The sequence below is a fragment of the Hibiscus syriacus genome, unplaced genomic scaffold, assembly GCF_006381635.1.
Source record: "Hibiscus syriacus cultivar Baekdansim isolate YM2019G1 unplaced genomic scaffold, ASM638163v2 tig00111273_pilon, whole genome shotgun sequence".
In the NCBI taxonomy this organism is placed as follows: Eukaryota; Viridiplantae; Streptophyta; class Magnoliopsida; order Malvales; family Malvaceae; genus Hibiscus; species Hibiscus syriacus.
In genome coordinates, this window is record NW_024063040.1 from 1,386,151 (window position 1) to 1,407,925 (window position 21,775).

Sequence of the window (21,775 nt, forward strand, 5' to 3'; positions counted from 1 at the left end):
AGATGAAGTGGAGAGGAAACAACTACCAGAAATAATTCTGGATAATACCCTTTGGGCTAAGACCGTAGTTGATTTTTATCTACATGAGCGGAGCCAAGGGTGTTACGCTGACATATACAAACTCAACGATGATATACATTTGTTGATTGATCGGTCTTGGTGGGGTGTGTTATTAGGGGTTGAAGACAAAGGCTATTTCGATGGGGGGTAAGTCTTATATTTCTTCTTATATTTCATTTTGATTAATTTTTTTTTAAATTTATGTAATTCACTAATATATGTCTTTTTTTTGTAAAACAACATATTGATGCATGTGTGTCACGTCTTCTAATAGTAAGGAAATTGAAGAAAAATAAAAAAAATACGCGATATACAATTATGCCAACGTCTTTTCACGTAGTTCACTTGAAGAATCAACGACAGGAATCATATGTGTTGGCTAATGGACAAGCTAAACTTTATCCTGCATGGTGGGAGGTCGATAAGGTTAGTATTTATTTTTTTTAAATATTTTAAAGGTGTTCATAAATAAGTGCGCAATTTGAATTATTATTTATGATTGCAGGTGTTTATCCCTGTTTTGGAACGTACTCATTGGCTTCTCGTCGAGCTTCAGCTCCCATCCCTGAAGACAATAGTATATGACAACATGATAAATTACATATCATTGTCTGATTTGAGAGATATTATTAAGGGATGGAGCTCTCATTTGGCTAAATTCTTGGATGCGATTAATTATTGGACTTATTCTGGAAACAAGAAGCCAAAGAAGTTCAATGTTACAATTATCAGAGACGAGACCGTGTCACAACAAACGCAGAAAGCCAGAGGGGATTGTGGTCCTCTCGTATGTATGTGCTTGGAGCGTTTGACGACAGGAAGTACACAGTTTCTACCTCCCACCGATAGAGATAGAGGTGCAATAGGCTTGTGTTTCGGTATTTTATGGCTAGATCGATATATGCAAGATGCTGCCTACCTGCATCCGCGTTATGAAAGTGTCCATAAACAATTTGTAAGTCAAATGCAAGTGTTGTTAAGTACCTAGAATTCAATAATAATTTTCTGTTTGTTGGTTTTTGATGTGTAGAAAGTGTTGTTTGAGCAAATGTTTGGTTTTTGCAGGTTAATCCTGAAGTGAGCTGCGTGAAATTGAAGTATGGGTGCATAAACAACTGTCTGGGTACACTTTTTTTTATTGTTTAATTGATTCTTAAAAGTCTGATTTGTTTAATTGATGAGGAAAATAAGAATTATTAGCATTTTTTGCTTGTTTAATTGATTTGTAAAAATTGATTTGTAAAAATTGATTTGTTTAATATTGATGTGTAAATAATTCTTATTTGTGCTTGTTTAATTGATTTGTAAAAGTTGATTTGTATAATTGATGTGTAAATAATTCTTATTTGTGCTTATTTAATTGATTGAAATGTAAAACTTGATTTGTTGATTTCAATCTGCATCATATTGAAGGCAAAAGACATGTTGAAGGTACACTTTCGCAACGCTAAACTTAAAATCGCAATGTGAAAGCCAAAATCGCAACGCGAAAGTCAATTCGCGTTGCGATAGTCTAATACGCTTTGCGATTTTCTCGTTGCGATAGTTAAATACCCGTTGCGATAATCAAATTCACGTTACGATAGTCAAATTCGCGTTGCGATAGTCATATTCGCGTTGCGATAGTCAAATTCGCGTTGCGATTTTTGAGTTGCGATAATCAAATTCGCGTTGCGATAGTCAAATTCGCGTTGCGATAGTCAAATTCGCGTTGCGATTTTTGAGTTGCGATAATCAAATTCGCGTTGCGATAGTCAAATTCGCGTTGCGATATTCAAATGAATGTGTAATAAGTGATAACAACTGAATAGATCATAGCAATGTTCAAACTCAAGTTACTAATACATGCCTAACTGAAAATGTTAAAAGTTTACACATAAAATACACATAATACAATGTTTGCATTTAAAAATCACCTAAGTTAATAGTCCCAAAAGGTGAAGCCGGTTGTGATTGGGATTTTGATTTTGATTGCGATTTTGATTACCTTTTTCTTGACACCATATGAGCTTTGGATTTTGCTGAGGATCCATAATTTGGTAGAGGAAAAGATGATTGTGATGGCACTGGTGATCCACATATCAACCTTGTATGACCACTTTCCTTGCACCGACTACATGTCGATCTCCTCTTCTCTTCACCCTTAGACGGTATACGATCGTGACTTTTTGGTCGGCCAGGTAGCCTTCTGTCCATGGCTGGTGGAAAAACTGTTTGTAAGTCATTTGGTATGTCCCACTCAGAAGGATGTGGAATAGGGTAGATAATCTCGGCATAAGTCTGTCGATATACTTCTATAGTGTAGCAATCCATAGCGTATGCGCTTGAATCATCTTGGTTTAGATGAAGAACAACTTTTATAACATGACCACACGGATAACTAGATGTTTGCCATTTCATACAACTACACGTCTTTGCATTTAGATCGACAAGCCCATTTAAGTTATTATCCAGTACTTCATACAAAGTGTTTGAACATGGTTTAACTCTCCATGACGTTGACTTCACAACACGTTTCGTTATCTTTTTTTCAGTCCATGATGTAACACGATGTTCCAATGTTCCTGTAAATTTAAATAAATAATACTTAGTAAAATATATGATAAGTTACAAATTTAAAGAAATAATACATGCATGGTTTCTTTTCTTGTAGTACCAATGTTGAATAGAGGCTCGAAAAAAATCCATTAACATAGTAATGGGTAATTTTCGGGAATAACAACTTAGAGCGTTGATTGATTCTGCACTATTAGACGTCTAGAAACCATATCTTGCTCCAAGTTGATGTACTCTTGACCATCTTTCAAACCCGACATCTTCTAGTGTTTGAGCACACTGAGGTAAAACACGTCTTAAACAATTTATATGCTTATTAAAATCCACTTCCCGATAAGCTTTTACAGCCTTCCAGTATGTCCATTTGTGATTTTTATACCAGCAGACCTTGCTTTTAGATTTCTATATAAATGAACACCACAAAGTCCATGAAAAGAATCTGGGAAACACCTTCTAACAACGTTGTCAATTGAGTTTGCCCTATCGGATATGATTGTCAGATTGCTAATAGGACCTATGTAATCCCTAAGATGCCCCATAAACCATGTCCATGAATCAGAGGTTTCAGATTTGCCAACCCCGTAAGCTATTGGCAGTATCCCATTGTTAGCATCCATGGCTACTGCTAATAAGTTTACTCCAAGGTATCGACCTTTTAAATGTGCTACGTCAACTATAATAATTAGGCGCATGCAAGTAATAAACGAACGAATCTACAAAATCATATACACAAGAAATATAATCATTTAAATGTGAAATGTATATAACTAATAAAAATGAGTCAACAAAATTATATTTATTTACTAACCGCAGCACCAATGGCGATAAACAGCAACTCAAAGCGTCCATCTCTATCTGTTTTGATATGAGTTACCGACCCATGATTTTTCAGCTTTAAATTGTGACAATAAGCCGGCAGTTGGGCAAACGATGCTTCTGGCGACCCCCTCAACAATTCCAATGCATAACATTTGGCTCTCCAAGCTTGAGAATATGAGATACTAATCTTGAACCGAGCATTCATGTCAGTCATAATTTCATGTCCCCGATATACCCTGCCATTCAAAAACATTAACTCAGTTAGAAAACCACCCAACACCTTTTTGTTTGCCTGTCTCTGGTGAGGAAAAACTTGGGTTCTTGAACATGTATGTTTATCAATAAAAGTCCTAACTTGAAACATTTCGCAATCTTTTATCCTCTTTGCAATCATACGCCACGTACAGTTTTTGTCAATCATACACCTTGTTTCGAAACGATCTTTTCTTGATTTGTTAACTTTTAGTTGATAGCCATCTTCCACACATTTCGTATACAAAGCTATCTTCAAGTCTTCCTTTGTATCAAAACAATCATCTTTCTTGATACAAATAATTTTTGTGTAACAATCAACTGCTATTTTTCCAACTCTTCTTCCGGTATCTGAAGTAATTCTGGCATATTCTAGTTATACTCCCGTGGCATTTTCTTCGGGGACTTTTCTTCGGGGATTTTTTATTCTTCTTTTTCTTCTTCAGGGTTATATGAATTACAGAATAGATGTTCAACATGTTCATTCACAGTCGTAACTTCCTCCTCATTATCATCAACAACATCTTCCTCGGCAGCGGCTGTTTCATCATCAAAATTCGGGTATTGACCAATATCAAAATCATTACACGCAGGCTCTGTTTCTTCTTCTGAAACATCATCAAAATCTGAGTATTGACCAAGATCAAAGTCTGGGTATTAACCAAGATCAAATTTCGAATACCGACTAGTACTCACAATTTTTTCTGTTGGCTCATCATCGTCTAATTGGTTAATACGAAAACCGGAATTTGGTGCTGAAAGTTTATTGGGATTTGGATTAGGGAAAGGTTGTGGGTTTTGAGATTGTGTTTGGTATTGGAAATGTGGTGAAACAAAATTTGCTTGGTGATGAAATTGTGGTGGAACCATTAAATTTTGAGCACCATAAACTGGGGTTGAAAAACTTAGTTGATTACTACCCGCTACTGACCCAACTTCACTACTTCTAGGTTCAACAACATACAATGTAACATCATCTTGCGAAACACTAATGTAAGCAATGAATCGTTCAACATCTTCATTGTCGGTTAACAAATAAACTTTACCTTTTCTCTGATAAGATAGCCTAAATCCACTTAAGGGCTCTAAATTCAATTTATTTGCAACACGTAATATTAGATTTCATAAGTTAACTTTTTTTATGACAGTTTTAGTTGAAGATTCATGGGTAAAGACATATATTGTAAAACACCATGAACATTCTCCCATGACCCTCCAAAACACAAATATATCCAAACATGATCAACATTAGATGATTTCATTATTGTAAATTAATTTACTAAACAAACGAGCTGCGAAACTAAAACCTGTTACCGGATGGGGAATGATGTCGTTGGATATAGGAACGGATATCGTCGGAGAGAGTGATAGATAGAGATGGAATGAGTTACAATTTAGGGATTTAGGTTATGAGTTACTTCTATTGCGCAGTTATATACCCAAAACATTTGTGTTGCGAAACTAAAACTTGTTGCGAATTTGAAATTCAATGTTGCGACAGTCAGAATCGCGTTGCGATTGTGTATTATCGCGTTGCGATAGTCAGAATCGCGTTTCGATTGTTTATTATCGCGTTGCGATAGTCAGAATCGCGTTGCGATTGTGTATTATCGCGTTGCGATAGTCAGAATCGCGTTGCGATTGTGTATTATCGCGTTGCGATAGTCAGAATCGCGTTGCGATTGTGTATTATCTCGTTGCGATAGTCAGAATCATGTTGCGATTTACATATTCGCATTGCGATAGTCAAAATCGCATTGCGAATCTGGAAACTGATTTACGATACTGGAGATCACGTTGCGATTTAGAGATCGCATTGCGATTTTGTTGGTCATTTTGGCAAATCGAAAAAAAGTTGGTCAAAATCGTATATTATAAGGAATTTTCGGTCACTGATATTATTTTTTCTTTAATTTATAATTGAATATGTGTTATTGTCTTCAAGGATTATAAGAAATGCATGATTTTTAGTTTACAAAATGTATCAGCCTGATTATAGACTATTTTCAAGGATTATAATTGAATATGTGTTATTGTTTAATAGGTTTCAATTTATAATCGAATGTGTGTTATTGTTTTCAAGGATTATAAGAAATGCATGATTTTTAGTTTATAAAATGTAGCAACCTGATTCAATGCAGTATGCCCGAATCAATTTATTGTTCTTAGTTTAATGCTTTTATTTTAATTTTCAGTATGTAACATCCTGAAAAGAATATTTATGCTCTTATTTTAATTTTTAACTAATAGTTTATTTTTCTTATCTTAAGTTCAATAGTTTGTTTTTATTTGTTTGTAGGGTGTGTTCATAATGCCTACCGTTTGGAGGAGAATTCTTTTTGTTTAAAAGTTGAATTGTGGATGAAATTTAAGAAATCAGGATGATTATAGTTTCAAGTAACTTTTTGTTTAACTTTGATTGTTAAATTATAGTTTGATTTGGTTGTTTAATTTGTAGTGTGAACCGAACAATATGATTCTGTTTTTTTATTTTAAGTAAATTTTTGTTTAACTAAGATTATATATTTGGATTATAGTTTTTGTATGAATTTTACATGTGTTTACTATTTTGAATATCTTATCAGGGGAAAAAGTGAATTTTTCATTGACAATCAAAGCAACCAATGATTTTTTCAAGTATGTCTAATAATATTTTCGGGTTATCAAAAATCGCATTACCGAATCGAATCGAAAAATTCGGTTTCACATATTTTAGTTTTTATATCATTCGGTTTCAGTTTTAATTTTAAAAAATCGTTTATTACGGTTCGGTTCAACTTTTATTAAAAAACCGAACTGAACCGAACTAAATACACCCTTTATGGATCGTCCTTAGATCTTACGGACTTTAAACGGGTCAAAAGAATGTTCAACAACACTTAGGACCTTTAATGAATGCAAATTCATCCTTTATCATCAAGCAAAACAAAGAAGAGATCGATACTTTCTTTCGAGGGATCGATCATTTCTCCCGAGGGATCTCGTCCTTTACTGGACAAAAACTTTAGGATCAATCCTTTTGGTCGAGGGATCGATCCTTTTTTTGGGAATGACTTGTTTAAGCTCGGGAATCACTCAAAAATCACTCTAAACGACATGGGTTGGTTTCTAAACTTATTTTAAATTTTTAGTAAGTTATTTAGGGTCATTAGGCATCATTAAAACATGTTATTAACACCTAAAAAGTGATTTGGTTGATAAATCAAAGATGAACCCTAAAATAATCAAATCTTAGCAAAACCCATGGATTTATGAAACCTTAATACTCCAAAGGATTAGAAATACACTACCTTGATGCTTGAATCCCAAAATGAACCTCATTTAGCTAGAAATCAACCTCCTCAAGGCTTGGATGGAGAAAACCCCTCTTTTTTCATGCAAACAAAACCCAAAGCTTGAATCTTATAAAAAAAATAAAGTTGCTAGGTGTTTATTAGGACGAGATGAAGCAAGAAACAAGTTCGAGATCTTACCTTGAAGCTATAGTCACTTGAAGGAGATGAAGGAAGAATAATGAAGAGAAGAGAAGTGGGAAGGAAACCCACGATTGAATCCCCTTTAAAACCCTCAACAATATCTTCCAAAACCAATAATGGTCTAATTACACTTTAGGTCCTTCATATTTTGTCCCTTAATTAAAAATCCCCCTTTTTGTGACTATTTGGGCCCCAAATCCAACCCAATTAAACCCAACAACTTAATTTATAAATTTCACAAGGTCTTTCGGGTAAACTCGAAACTACTAACCCGTAATTTGGGGTGTTAAAGTTACCTCTTAGTTTTTACTGATGTGACATTTAACTTCCGTTATCCTCATTCTTCTCTTTCTTCGACTTCTTCTTCTTCATCTTCTTCCAACATCTTAGTCAGACATCTTTCGAAAGCCCTTAACTCCAAGTTGCATTGAAATCTCTTTCTTATTCCCTAATTGCTTTTCCTCCCCACCAATACCATCTTCACTTGCCATTGTTCTTTCTCTCTTTCAAATCCAACTTCTCTATTTTATTTCAGACAAAACCCCTTTAACCTCTGAGATCTAGATACTATAATAATCTAATGGTATTCTTTAGGTAAGCTGTTGTTTAACCAGATTCAAAGCTTTGAAATCTTTCTTACATGTTGTGCTGGAGATGGCAAAGAAAGGAGCTAATACGGTTGTGTTGTTCTTATTTATGTTCTTCACTCTTGTTTTGTCCGAATCCGACCTTGGCGAAGAACTCGAGCTGCTTTTGTCTTTCAAGTCTTCAATAATCCACGACCCTTTTGGTTTCTTGTCGAACTGGGATCCCTCCGCCGCCACCTTTTGCCTGTCTGGGATTTTGGTTTCCTCGTCGATTTTCTGTTTACCTTTCATGAAAACAGTGAATCTCTCAAGCAATCGCTTCTCCGGTGAAATCCCACGGGATATCTTTTCTTCAACCTCTTCTCTTGGATTGCTCAACATGAGTAACAATAATTTCACTGGTCGAATCCCGAGTGGTTTCATTCCAGGCCTTGAGGTTTTAAATCTTTCAAACAATATTTGTCAATTGAATTGATAAGGTAAAATTAGAATTTATATTAATTATAAAATAAAATAAACACAATTCAAAAACTAATTATTTGACAACCTCAATTGTTTTTCAAAATTTTAAATTATTCTTCTGATTTTTTATATAATTGCCATTGAAACAATTCTTTTATATATATATAAATTTATCTAAATTTAAAATCGAATACATATATTATCTCAAAATTGTATTAAAATATAAAATAATATTACTAATTCAACTAACAATTCGTTAGAATTGCATAAATATATTATGCAAATGTAAAGTTTTCATTCTAATGAGAGTAGTTAGAGAAATTTGATTTCTTTTCTCTCAAGGGATTGACTATGTCTCACCCCAATCCAAAATAATTTACAAAATCTTCAAAATAATTTAATTGAAAGCTAATGTTTTCAGAACGCATGTCAACTAACCACTTAATGGAGTCTAATACTATGATAAATTAATGATAAAAATAAAATATTAAATATGTTTAAATCAAATATACAGTTAATATATTAGCATAAATAAATGATAAATATATTGCGGTCGAATAATATAATAGGATCAGTTAATATATTAGCATAAAATATTATTATTGAAAATGATCGAATAGGTTAGACACGAGTATGATTTGATTAATCGTTTGTGGTTCACACTAATGTTGATGTATAATGACCGAAATAATAATTAAAGGTGGTCGGATAAATAAAAGACAATAAAAAGTTAATCAATTAATATGTTCACAGCAAAAACAGGTTTTTAGTGGCGTTTTTTCAGTTATAAAGTCGTTTTTAAGTGCCGTTAAAAACATTTGTGACGAAAAAACACCGCTAAAACCAACACCATAAAAGATAGCGGCCATATGTTTAATGGTAATGGCGTTTACTCTAAAACGTCGCTAAAAACGTTGTTGTATAACAATTTTGCTGTAGGTTCCTTTCCTTCTAACGTGATTGAAGAGTCTTATGTAAGATGATAAAAATGTATACATAATGAATATTTTGAGAGCTAAGATGATGACACTAGTCTAAAACATGGTTCATAATAAGATAATTATCCAAAAATTGTATTCTTCTTTTTATTAATTTAAGATGATTACAAGTGGTAGCATGTGTTTTAAAGACTCTCAACCATTTGACAATGGAAGTTCAAATCTCTACAATTGTTGATGCTCGAACTCAGGACCTCTAGAAATAACAATCATCTCATTAACCACTGAGATTGTGTGGTTCGTACAAATTATCTAATTATTTAATTTAGGGTAAAATATACAAATGGTCCCCGACTATAAGGTGTTTCTTTGTATTGAGTCCCTTGACTATCAAAAGTTTTAAAATGGTCACCGACTATCGAATGTTACTTTGTTGAGTCCTCCATCTATTCAAAGTTACAAAATGGTGACCTGACTATTCATTATGTTTCAAATTCGTCCTTTTTCATTAAAAATTGACGACAATTTGAGCTGGATGTTAATTTGTATTCTGAGATATGATAGTGATATGATAAAATTTGATCCTAGAATCTCAAACGACTATTATATCTCAAACAGGAGAATAACATCCAATTAAGACTACCGTTAATGTTTTAAATTAAAAATGACGAGTTTGGAATATAATGAATAATCGGATGACTATTTTGTAGCTTTTTATAGTTAAGAGACTCAACAAAATAACATATTATAGTCGGAGGACCATTTTATAACTTTTAATAGTAAGATGAGTCAACAAAGTAATATCATATAGTTAGGGGACCTTTTATATAATTTACCCTTTAATTTAACATAAACACAATCATTATATATTGGTAAATAAGATGGTATTCGTTGAATGATCCATGTTCACACGTCATCTATAGTCTCAATTAATATATTTGTCTATATCATTTTTTTCAAGGTGAATATTCGCTTCTTTCCTACATGTAAATAAGAAGTGAATACTTATTTTAAAATTTGTGACTCTCATTCACTAAGATCACATATAACGTGGTGAATTGAATCCATCAAATAATTTGTAATCTTCGTGACAATTGATAATCGGTATAGTCGACGTATAGGAAATTAACGGCTGATATGCAATATAGTTATCTACAGTAACATCAAACAATGGAAAATCCGAAACCCAACACTCTCAAGACTTCTAATGTAAAAAATAAAATAAAACCACATCTATGAAATAGTCCCATATATGATAGAGTCGTCGAAATAGAGTTCAGACCAGTACGGAGAGGAAGCGGCCGCGCCATTGTAGCTCGAAGCACTTCTCGAATCTCCCGGATTATTGCTCACCGATGCATCGGCGGCGGATCCCGCTGTTGCCGGAGGTGTCGTCGGCGATTGAAGAAGCCACGACGACGAGTTATCGGTTAGGTTATCACCGTGGCCGATAACAAAGTTGGAGCAGTGGCCCATCTCATCACTGTTCATTGATGCTCTCTTCTCAATATTATTCAACGATGTTTGGAAACCGAAAGGGACGTGTTGTTGTGGTGGATAGTGGAGCAGTTGGGATTGAGAAATTTCATTAATAATGTTACTTCCAAGTGAAAAATGGGTTGAATTTAATAAGTTGAGAGAAGCTGCTTCCACGTCTGCAATGGCGCTGGCGCCATAGCTGTTGTTGCTGGTCATTGAAGGCGAAGATTGGAGGAGAAACTGGAGGTATTGAAGCTTAGCCAGGTGAGCAGCCTCGGCCTGCAATGGATTCTCCAATAGGTCTTTAAGGCTGGCGAGGGCTATCAGCTGTGGCAAGCTTGAGAAGATATCGGTTCTGGGTTGATGGGTCATCGGATCTATCCCCGTTTGAATCAGCTTCTTCTTCAAATGAGTGTTCCAGAAGTTCTTGATTTCGTTATCTGTGCGCCCAGGCAGATGTGTTGCAATGGCTGACCACCTTTTAACACAAGAATAATATATAATAAGAATTCAAACAAACATAGAAAAAAGAAGTGAAATCAAAATCAAAAGTTTAGAAATACTACTTGTTTCCAAGAATGGAATGCAAATGCAGGATGGTTTGTTCTTCATCTTGAGAAAACTTGCCCCTCTTGATATCGGGCCTCAAGTAATTCGTCCACCTTAGCCTGCAACTCTTCCCACATCGATTGAGACCTGCAATGGCCGATTCCAAGTCTTTAAAACAGAGAACGAAAACAAGAGATTATTGATAATTTAGGGTTTAAAAGCAGAAACCTGCAAGCTTAGGCAAAGCTCTCCAGCTACCATGGCCATGGTTCTTTATGAACTGAACCAGCTTTTGATCTTCTTCGGGAGTCCACGGTCCTTTCTTCACACCATCTTCATCACAACAAGGAGATCTTCCCATGCTGTTCTTTTCTTTTCTTCCTCTTTTAACTTCTTTGTCATCACCTAAACTCCCCATACATGCTATTTATACACACTCTTTTTCCCGGCTTCAACGTCTACCTGCAACGTATGTATAAAGATTTTTTGTTAATTTTTTCAATTAAAATTGCGAAAAAAAGAGAGAAAATAATGTGCATTTTTTTCATTGCATCTTAAACATAATTAAAATATGATTTTGTGAAAACGTGGATATGCGAAATTGGTCAAAGAAATCAAAAGGAAAGCATTTCATGCACGCAAGGGAACGAAGACCAATAATCCTTTTGTCATTACGTATTTGTTTGGTTTGCACTTTTTGCATGGCTTCAATAATCTATAACGTCCTATTGTCTATTTATATTCCATGATGAGCATTAATTTTATTAAGAAATCTACGTACCAAAGGTAACATATATAACCATAAATTTTTTATTGAATTTAGTGTCAATATATATATATAATCTGAGATAAATAAACGATTCAAATATTAATATCAACCATTTAACATTAAATGCTTACACTCCTTACATTCATTTTGCTCAAAACCAAAAACCTTAAGGAATAATAATAATTTGTTTATCACTAAGAATGATTGGTTCGTGCTTCGTACATAAATATATAAATATAAAAGAAATTAAAAGTAAAAATATTTACTTCAAACATATATTCATACCCAAGGTTCTCTAATATCCCAATAAAAACATTCATCGCTTTACCCAAATGTTGGGACAGGCAAATTAATTAGACAGCACGATAATCATTCATCACATATTTGTATTTTTGTACTTGTAATCATTCGATCAGTTGCTGAGATTTTTATACGAGCATTGCAAAAGTCATTCAAAACATATGTAAAATTATTGTCTCAAATGTGAACACAATCTACTTACTCTTTAATTTTATTATTAAAATGATTTTTTTGCTGTCCGTACTCATTGCATTTTTAATAAAATATTAAAATATAAGTAAATATTTGATAACAAATTCTCAATCTGCGATTACTTTATTTACTGTTATCATTTGATTCGTAAGAGCTAATCATATGAAGAAACTAACAAGTGGAGAATGGTATTAGTTATTGATGGAGTGTGTGTTTTAGATTGATGTATTTCTTGTGCAAGAATAAGAATGGGAACTTAACGTAAAACATAAGATAAAATAGCTCTTTTCAAACCTAAACTCTTCTTTGATTTGTCAATGTAGTTAGTGTCGATGTCATTTGCCAACAGCTCCAACACTGACACGGACCAATATTTTTAATCATTTTTACCTCTCTTTCTATACAAACTCTTAACCTAGATAAAATGACACTGAATATTTCAGAATATACATTCATAAAAAATTTGATTCAAATGTTAGAATAATCACTTATAATGGGTTTGAAATAATTATATATATATATATATATATATATAAATCTCTAAATACTTTCAATCATTTGATAACAATCATTATTTTATTCACTGTGATCGTTTGATTCATGTGATAATTATGCATATTTAAATTATATTCATGCATAGATGTTTAATTTTTGTTTATTATGATTATGAGTATGATAAATATCATTATAATGTATGATATTTAAATGAATAATAAAGAAATTAGTCCTTGGATACAGGTACCTTGTCGGGTGGACTATGGTGTGATTTGAATAAATAAAGCAGTGATGTCATATAATATAATAAAAACAAGGTTCAGTTTAAAGTTTCAATTGTCAGTTAAACAAACTGAATTGCTTGATTCATGAGGTTTCCAACCATTGCGTCTAAATATCTACCGACACATAATCATCAACACATCTGCTCCTACTTCCCCCCTTTCATTTTTAAGTAAATATTTTTAAATCAGATTTAATCCAGCATAAAAATGATGGAGGAGTTGATTTTCAATTTAATTAAAAGGGTAAACTACACCAATGGTTATAAATGTTTGAGTAAGTTTTTGTTTTGTTCACTGAAGTTTCAAAAGCAACAAATTAGTTATTAACGTTATCGATTTATAATAAAATGATCATCAACGTTATTGATTTGTAACAAAATGATCACTCCACTATCTCTATTAAATTGATGACGTGGTAACGTTAATAGAAAGGTTAATATTTAGTTTTACCCCTAAACTATTGCTAAAACATCAAATAAGTCCTTAAATAATGATTTTACATCTAATATGTCCCAAAAGCTTTCTAATTTATAGTTTTTTTTTTCAAACACCCCACCAACACAACTATATTCTAACCACCTTTCTTATAAAATGACACGTTGCAAAGATAAATGTAGTTTTTCCATTAAAGACAAATACATGAGTATTTAAAGCCATTTATTCAATTATTTTTAATGTAAAAAATAGTGTTTTAGGGACGGTTTTTATTTTGTAAGGAAAGTGGTTAGAATATTTAAAGACAAATGAGAGTTTGTTTAAATGTGGTTTTTGTTTTGTAAGGAAAGCAGTTAGAATATAATTGAGATGGTGGGGTGTTTAAAAGAAATGAAAATTAGATAGCTTTTGGATAAATTAGATATAAAATCATCATTTAAGGATCTATTTGATGTTTTAACAATAGTTTATGGGTAAAACTAAATATTAACTTTTTTTATTAACGATGTTGCGTCATCAATTTAACAGAGATAATGGTAGAGTGGTCATTTTGTTATAAATCGATAACGTTAGTGATTATTTTGTTATAAAATAATAATTTTAGTGATCATTTTGTTATAGATAGATAACGTTAGTGACTAATTTATTACTTTTGAAACTTCAGTGGGAAAAATGAAAACTTACCCAAACATTAGTGATTATTTCTGTAGTTTACCCTTAATTAAATTGTTTGGTTTAATATAATTAATGATCGGTTATAACATTCTATTGAATTTTCTCATTTTAGGGAGAAATTACTTGATGGACCCGGCTCACCACGTCATCTTTGTGGTCCCAACCAATAAGATTCATTCATCTCAAGTTAACTTTCAAATAACTACCAACTCTTTTTTATATATAGAAAAGAGGCGAAAATTCACCTTTAAAAAATGATGTGGATTGACCTTATTGTTTAGAACCACGAATAAAGTGGTGAACCGAGTTTATCTGAAATTTTTTAATTTTAGGGGCCAAGACATTTTCCTGCCGTTGTGCGTCCCCTAAATATAGTTAAAATGCATTAATAAATTTACCTTAATGATACTGTTAATTTTAATATATAATTAATATACATTAAAAATATTCAATTCTCATTAATTACAAAAAATGTAACATATAAAATCAACCTCGTTGCTTCAACGAGGTTTTATATCGGTTAAATCAATTTGTATTAGGGATAACAATGGATCAGATTTGATTTGATTTTAGTCGACTCGAATTTAATTTGAAAATTGAACTCGTTCACTTGTATCCAACTTAATCTGAGTTTAGGAGAGTCCAGTCTAATCCAAAATTTGACCCAATTTTTAAGTTAAAACCTACATCTTACACACTTATATAAATAATTTTTTTATTAGATAAAATAAAGATCTAATTAAAAAATAAAATAAAAATGAATATTTTAAATGACCTTAAATATATATAGAATAATTATATTATTATATCGAATCAAGTAGAGTTTTTTTTCATCCTGACCTGATCCAATTTTTAAAAAAATCTAACTCAACTCCAATTTAAAATTTTAAAATAAAAAATTGACCCACCTGAACCGGATTGGTGAAATTATCATCCTTAGTTTGTATCATTTGGACTAATGACTAGTTTTAACAGGAGTGAATTTAAAACAATGTTTGGGGTATAGATAAACTTTTTTTAAGAACAATGGGGAGGCAAAAATAAAATTCGCGTTAAACCCACTTAAACTAAAATTATTATCACTTTGTAGGGATCAGCAATGAAATTTTACTATTTAACTAAGGGCCTAAATTAACTTAAATTATTAATTATTGGGTCGAAGTAAAATTACGACTGTATTATTTATTTAGCCAAGGCAGCCGATGCCCCTTCCTGCCTCGCCCTAGAGTTTCAACCAAGGGCGAAGGTAGACATTCCACTTGGGTAGCAAAATTTAAGTTCTTAATTTAAAAAATTAGAGTGTAATTTTATGATTACACTTAATTATAATTATATAATTTTAAAAGGAGGAAAAGGAAGCCATTAAATGGGATAGACCAAGAGAAAGATGGGCGAGGCAGTCAATCTCTAATATTTTAAAATTATCACGTATTTTAGATTTATTTTATATATTTTCTATTGAAAATTTATTTTCGTCCCTCATAATTTTATAATTAGTCTATTCATTTCTAAAATTTTAGAAGTCCGTCCCGTTTAATATAAAATTTTGTATCCGTCATTGATTTCGTAAAGGTCTATAGTTTAAATAGTTATATCTAAAGATTGATATATATTATTAAAGATTTTAAACATATGTTATCTTCTATTTAGCTATCATAGCATGTAAGGGGATGGGTTGAGGATGAAGCTTGTCTCTTGGAATTGATAATATGGGAACAGTTGGAAACCATTGGAGTGGAAGTTGCGTGTAAGCCCCTAATGGATAACCTAATTAGGACCATTCCCACATTGACCAAACCTCAAGAAACCATAACTTACCCACCAATACTCCACCTCAGGTTTAATGATCTCCATCGGATATTAAACGTAAATAATTTAAACTAAATGTCTGGTAAGACCTAGAATAAACAAAAGTAAAACCGATAACTAAATCGGGACCCACTGAATATAACAATTGTTTACACACATCACACGATGAGTGCCACTCAATGTAAGAAAGCTTAGCGTTGATTTTATGTAATACTTCTATGATTTGATACATAAATCTTTGAAATCTGTTAACTTAATATAATATACGTAGTCCAAACAGTGAAGGAAAGCACGAACTTGGTGGTATATTTTCAAACATTTTTCACCGGAGACTCCGTATAATACAAGTTGCAGTCCTTCAGTTATATGAGACCAGCCAATACTGTCAATTTTGGCTAACCATTGTTCAATAAAACAATAAAGATTTATTGAAATAAAAATAAACAATAAATATTTTAAATATATTGTGAAAATGTGGAGGGACCCCATATTACATGTAAAACAACTACTTGGTTTGTTTTTATGCTGATCTCATTGATGATTTTAGGCCTTTCTCTCTTGTAGGCGGTATGCATAAAATTTTGTCTCGAGTCCTATCCAAAAGGTTGGCGGTCTGCATGAGTGAAGTTGTAGAGGAAAACCAATTTGCGTTCTCTGCATGAAAACAAATTGTAGATTGTGAAGAAGACTTATGATACGTTTGATTGGGCTTTTTTGGACTTTGTTATGAAGAAGATGGGATTTGGGAAGAGGTGGTCCAATAGCTTATTGTTGTGTGCTGTGATGGAGCGTGGTTTAGGTTTTCGAGCTTGGTCTTCAGGAGTGACTCCGTTTACCTGTGTGGCTGAGTTATTGGTAGTCTTTGGGTTGCCTAATGTGCCCTTTGTGGTCTCTGGATGCCTATGTGTGTTTATTGTTTTTGACCTCAGGGACGGAACTAGAATTAAATATTGACAAAGGTCGAAATATTAGATTATTTAAAAAAATATAAAGACTTATTAAATATTTAAACTCAGAATTAAACATGAACTAAGCAATCTTAGTGATTAAGGGATTGTTGTTATTCTTGAGGTCTCAAGTTCGAGCATTGCTCATATGGGGTATGAGCGTTCATTGTTAAATAGTTGAGAGTCTTTGTACATATATTACCTTGTATTCACCCTAGATTTATAAAAAAAGAAAAAAGGAAAAAAAACTCAAAATTCACAAAATAACATTTAATTTGTTTACTATTAAAACTTACAATAACCTAAATTGTTATTAGACCAAAAAGTTTGAGAACACAAGGTTATCCTTTATTAGTTCTATCCTACTTGATTAATTATTTAATAAATTTTTATATTTTTAATTTAAATATTTATTTTTACATGAACAAAAATACTATTAGACCAAAATTATATTAAATATACAAATTTCACAGGGGTCGGAGTCCCTTTGGGCCATCACTATGCTCTGCCCCTACGAACTATGTTGTTGTTCTTTATTCCAACATCGATTGAGTGTACTCTTTTTTCTCAACTTAGGTATAGGGAGGTTTTTTTCTAATGAGGTATCTATCATTGTGTTGTTTTGTATGCACTCATTCAATAATATCATACAAAACGCCCATTTCAAAAAAAAAAATTAGAAAAGTGTTTTATATCAAATAAAATAAATTGTATAGTGACGAGTTCCCTTCCACTAATTGTTTATATCCGTTTGAATCTAGCCATTGCCTAAAATTCAACCAACAACTATAATTTTCAAATTTAAATGAAACTCGCGTAGTGTTGACAAATTCTTTTTTTAATTATATATATATATATATATATTATTTTAATTAAAAAATAATAATGTATTTTATGAGAACTCATCAGGTCATGGTGATGAGTTCTTTTAAAAATATTAAAAAAATCTTCTACAAAAGGTCCACATCCCTAGATCCATTAAAAATAACATCTAAGAATTCATCCCCTCAAAGTGACGAGTTTACTTAATATTGTAACAAATATCATAGATTACAAAATAATTTTTTAGAGTACCCTATTGTACCAAATAATGTTGGCGCCTGTATTATTGGTCTAAACATACGTGAATGATTAGTCAATATTTTTTAATTAAAATTAAAAAATGTAAACTCAATTTCAAACATAAACTTAAATAATTTAATTAGATATCAAATACAAAAATTAAATTTATTTTTATTAAGTAAATGAAATTAAACGAGTTTGATTTAGCGATGGAAATTATGCGATTTTTATATCACAATGGATAAAAATTATTCGATAATATGTTGAGAACAAAGTTTGTTCATTTAGGATGTTGGAAAGATCATTCTTTAGGATATAATATTTATTGCAGTGTTTTTGAGAACACGCTTGAATCATTGTCTTTGGGAAGATACCTATATCACTCATCGTCTTTTAAGCTTGGTGTTTTAATTGCATGAAGCATTTGTCTTTCAAACATATTCTTAAAGACATCGAATGGTACAACCGTCCTCCCAAAAACATTATAATAAATACAATATTTTATTAAATAATCTTTACATTATCTTAAATGAATCTTTTCTTCAACACATTACCTAAGAATTTGTTCCGAACTCGACTCGACTTAAACTTTCAAACTCTAATCTAAATTATGCTCAAATATTTTATCATTTTAGTTCGTTTCGGTCCATTAGAGACACAAAGGGAGATTGGCTTCATGCCCAAAATGTAGTGGATTCAGTGATGTCCAAGATCTATTAGCAAACTTTATTTGCTTCTCTATGCTAATGGACTTGCTTATTTTAAACATGATTTCTAGATTTGCAATTTTGAATAAAAAAAACACCATAAAAATAACATAGAAATGGGCATATAATATTAATTATTAATTTATCGAACTTTATATTATTATAAGATATTTAATAAAATGTGTGATACCACAAGAAGATTTATCCAAGTGTAGTTTAGCTCTGATGTAAAAGGTCGAGAAAAAAAGAAAATTCACAATCAGTTAGATTAACCTAAATTGCATTATTAAATATATAAAAATCTTTCTAATATTTTATTATTTTATGAAATAATAAATGCGAATTATTTAGTCGTCGCCTGATATAGTTATATCATAGATATCTCTGACTATGAATCAGCAACATCTATTTAATAGAACTTAAAATAATTATGAGTAAAGTACACAAATGATCTTATAACTATAGACAACAATAGAGCTATGATTTCAATTTAAGGGGGCAAAATATAATTTTTATAAATTTAAGGGGATAATTTCATAATTATTCCATAGATATTTAAATCATATATAAATTAAATGTAAAAAAATTTACTGGGTTGGGGGCACAACTCCTCCCAATCCCTTAGTAGTTCCGGCCCTGACTACAGGATTATCTTTTTGAGTTTATATTGAAATTTACAAAATGATCTTTTAATTATACGATATTATTTTATTGAGTCTCCTAACTATTAAAAATTAAAAAATGATTACTCAACTATTCATATGTTCTAAACTCATCCTCTTATGTTAAAAAATTGACGGATGTCAAAGTTAGATGTTGATATATGATAAAATCGTATTTTAATTATTTCTATCAGCACCGTCTTTGCTTTCAAGGATTGACTCGACGACATAATGTTTTAAGTATTGACTCGACGATATAATATAAATAGGGACTCGATCCACAAAATACAACTCAAACAATTATGTGATCATGTTTTATCATATTTCAGTAAGTATGTTAAAGTCTAGCGCAAACAACCGTTAATTTTTTAATGATGAGTTTGAAATATATGAATAATTGAGTGATTATTTTACAATTCTTAACAGTCAAATGACTCAACAAAATAACAATTTATAATTAAAAAGTTATTTTATAAATTATAATAATTAAGACAATCAATAAAATAACGTCTTATAATCCGATACTATTTATGTACTTCTCAAATAAAAAAATAAAGTAAATAGTATACGACGAAAAGGCAATGCAAAGATGTCGAACTCACATTTAATGATTTGAGAAGTACTCCAACTCAGGAAGAGCCTCGAATTCAATTGAATTGGCAACTACCGACATTTACTGATTTTTTTAGAGGTTCAGAAACCGTTGAGACAACAAGCGGCAATTATTTTCATTGATTTCACCACAAAAAGATATATAGAGAACCAGCCTTCCTCGATTCTACCTCATTTTTCAGAGCCGCCGTCGCTTCTTCATCTTGGAGAGTTGAATCGATGGCTAAAGACGCTACTCTAAGGTCAGCTATAGTGTGGTTATCGCTGATTATAGTTTTAGTTGGGGTGTCCACGTTGTCTTTGAAGAAGATGATGATAACTTACGCCTTTGGAATGATCGGGATCAGTGGTATACTCTTGCCGGACTGGGATTTCTTCGATCGTAATTTTTCCCGGTGGTGTTATCCGGTGACCGCCGACGAAAGAGCTGCTCTTCAAGCTCAAAGAACCGGATTCAAAAGGTTAATCAATTCTCTTCTTCTTCAGTTCTTTTCGTCTTCAAGTTCATTTCATATATATTGAAACTCGGCCTTTCAAGCAAGTTTATGGATGAGTATTTGTGTATTTATATTGTTTGAAATTTATCAATATTTAAAAAATAATTTTATATATAAGTACTTTTATTTTATTAGTAAAATATGAAACTATTCTTTATATAAATGTACCCTATAATATATTATAAAATAATCAATTAATTTTAATAATTAAAACTACTATAGTTTTTTAGATAAAGGGGTAATTTTAAACTAAAAAAATCTTATATAGATCAATATATTAATACAAATTGATATCAATTAAAATAATTTTATATAATTCAAAATAATTTTAATAATGAAAGAAGATGTTATTTTTATAAAAAAAATTAGTAATTATATCTATAGAATATATAAATTATCAATAATTAAAAAATTTTGATAAAATCGTGAAACTCTTAAGCTGTGTACAATTTCATATATGTATAATTTTGTGACTGATCTAGAAATTAAAAAATGGAGATACAAAACTATTAATACTACTTTTTTTTTAAATAAAATGAGTATGTAAATTTTTTTCTCCCTTAATATATTAAATTAAATTAAATAATTTATCTAAAATAATGGGTATACATATAGTGCTTCAGGCCACATGCAAATGCCCTGGTATGATTTATATTCGAAGCACGTGCCAAGGGTCTTGTTTGCATGAGGTATTCGAATACCATTCAGTAAACTTTACCTGCTTGAGGTGGACCTTTCTATTGAAAATGTGGTGAGGACTTAAGGGTACATTTGATTTCGAAAAATACAGGTCACTTTTATTTTTTTTCATGTTTAGAAAATATATATTCATATCTCATTCTCATACAACACTCATCTGGTGTTTTATTATATTTTAATTATTTTTTTGTTATGATTTTAATTTTATATATTATGAGGTAAGGGGGTTTTTCCCTAAATGTTTGTTTATGTGCAGGTATAGGATCTACCCTATGAGAGTGATTGTTTATACAATAATTTATAGCGTCGGCCTCTTTAAGTGGTGGATTTTAGTGTCGAGTTAAGTAAAAAAACTCTATAAATACATTTTATTATTATTATTATTATTATTATTATTATTATTATTATTATATTATTATTATTATTATTATTATTATTATTATTATTATTAT

At 31.3% G+C, this 21,775-nt stretch overlaps 2 protein-coding genes across 2 annotated transcripts; one reads left to right on the plus strand and one right to left on the minus strand.

Moving 5' to 3' along the window:
- The first annotated feature begins 7,512 nt into the window (after window positions 1–7,512).
- On the plus strand, window positions 7,513–21,667 carry LOC120157508 (signal peptidase complex-like protein DTM1). The gene is made up of 3 exons (XM_039168608.1): window positions 7,513–7,541; window positions 20,321–20,588; window positions 21,580–21,667. The coding sequence occupies exons 2-3, from the start codon at window positions 20,347–20,349 to the stop codon at window positions 21,665–21,667; spliced, it is 330 nt and encodes a 109-aa protein (XP_039024539.1). The 5' UTR covers window positions 7,513–7,541; window positions 20,321–20,346.
- On the minus strand, window positions 10,384–11,552 carry LOC120157624 (transcription factor MYB93-like). The gene is made up of 3 exons (XM_039168707.1): window positions 11,407–11,552; window positions 11,196–11,325; window positions 10,384–11,107 (listed from the first exon to the last, which is right to left on the minus strand). The coding sequence occupies exons 1-3, from the start codon at window positions 11,537–11,539 to the stop codon at window positions 10,384–10,386; spliced, it is 987 nt and encodes a 328-aa protein (XP_039024638.1). The 5' UTR covers window positions 11,540–11,552.
- Window positions 21,668–21,775: the final 108 nt, after the last annotated feature.

Coding starts and splice junctions, on each gene's coding strand:
- LOC120157624 (XM_039168707.1), bottom strand. CDS start 11,539: ATGGGAAGATCTCCTTGTTGTGATGAAGATGGTGTGAAGAAAGGACCG. Junction 11,326..11,406: donor AGCTTTGCCTAAGCTTGCAG/GTTTCTGCTTTT, acceptor CGGCCATTGCAG/GTCTCAATCGATGTGGGAAG. Junction 11,108..11,195: donor CATTCCATTCTTGGAAACAA/GTAGTATTTCTA, acceptor TTGTGTTAAAAG/GTGGTCAGCCATTGCAACAC.
- LOC120157508 (XM_039168608.1), top strand. CDS start 20,347: ATGGCTAAAGACGCTACTCTAAGGTCAGCTATAGTGTGGTTATCGCTG. Junction 20,589..21,579: donor CAAAGAACCGGATTCAAAAG/GTTAATCAATTC, acceptor GTTTATGTGCAG/GTATAGGATCTACCCTATGA.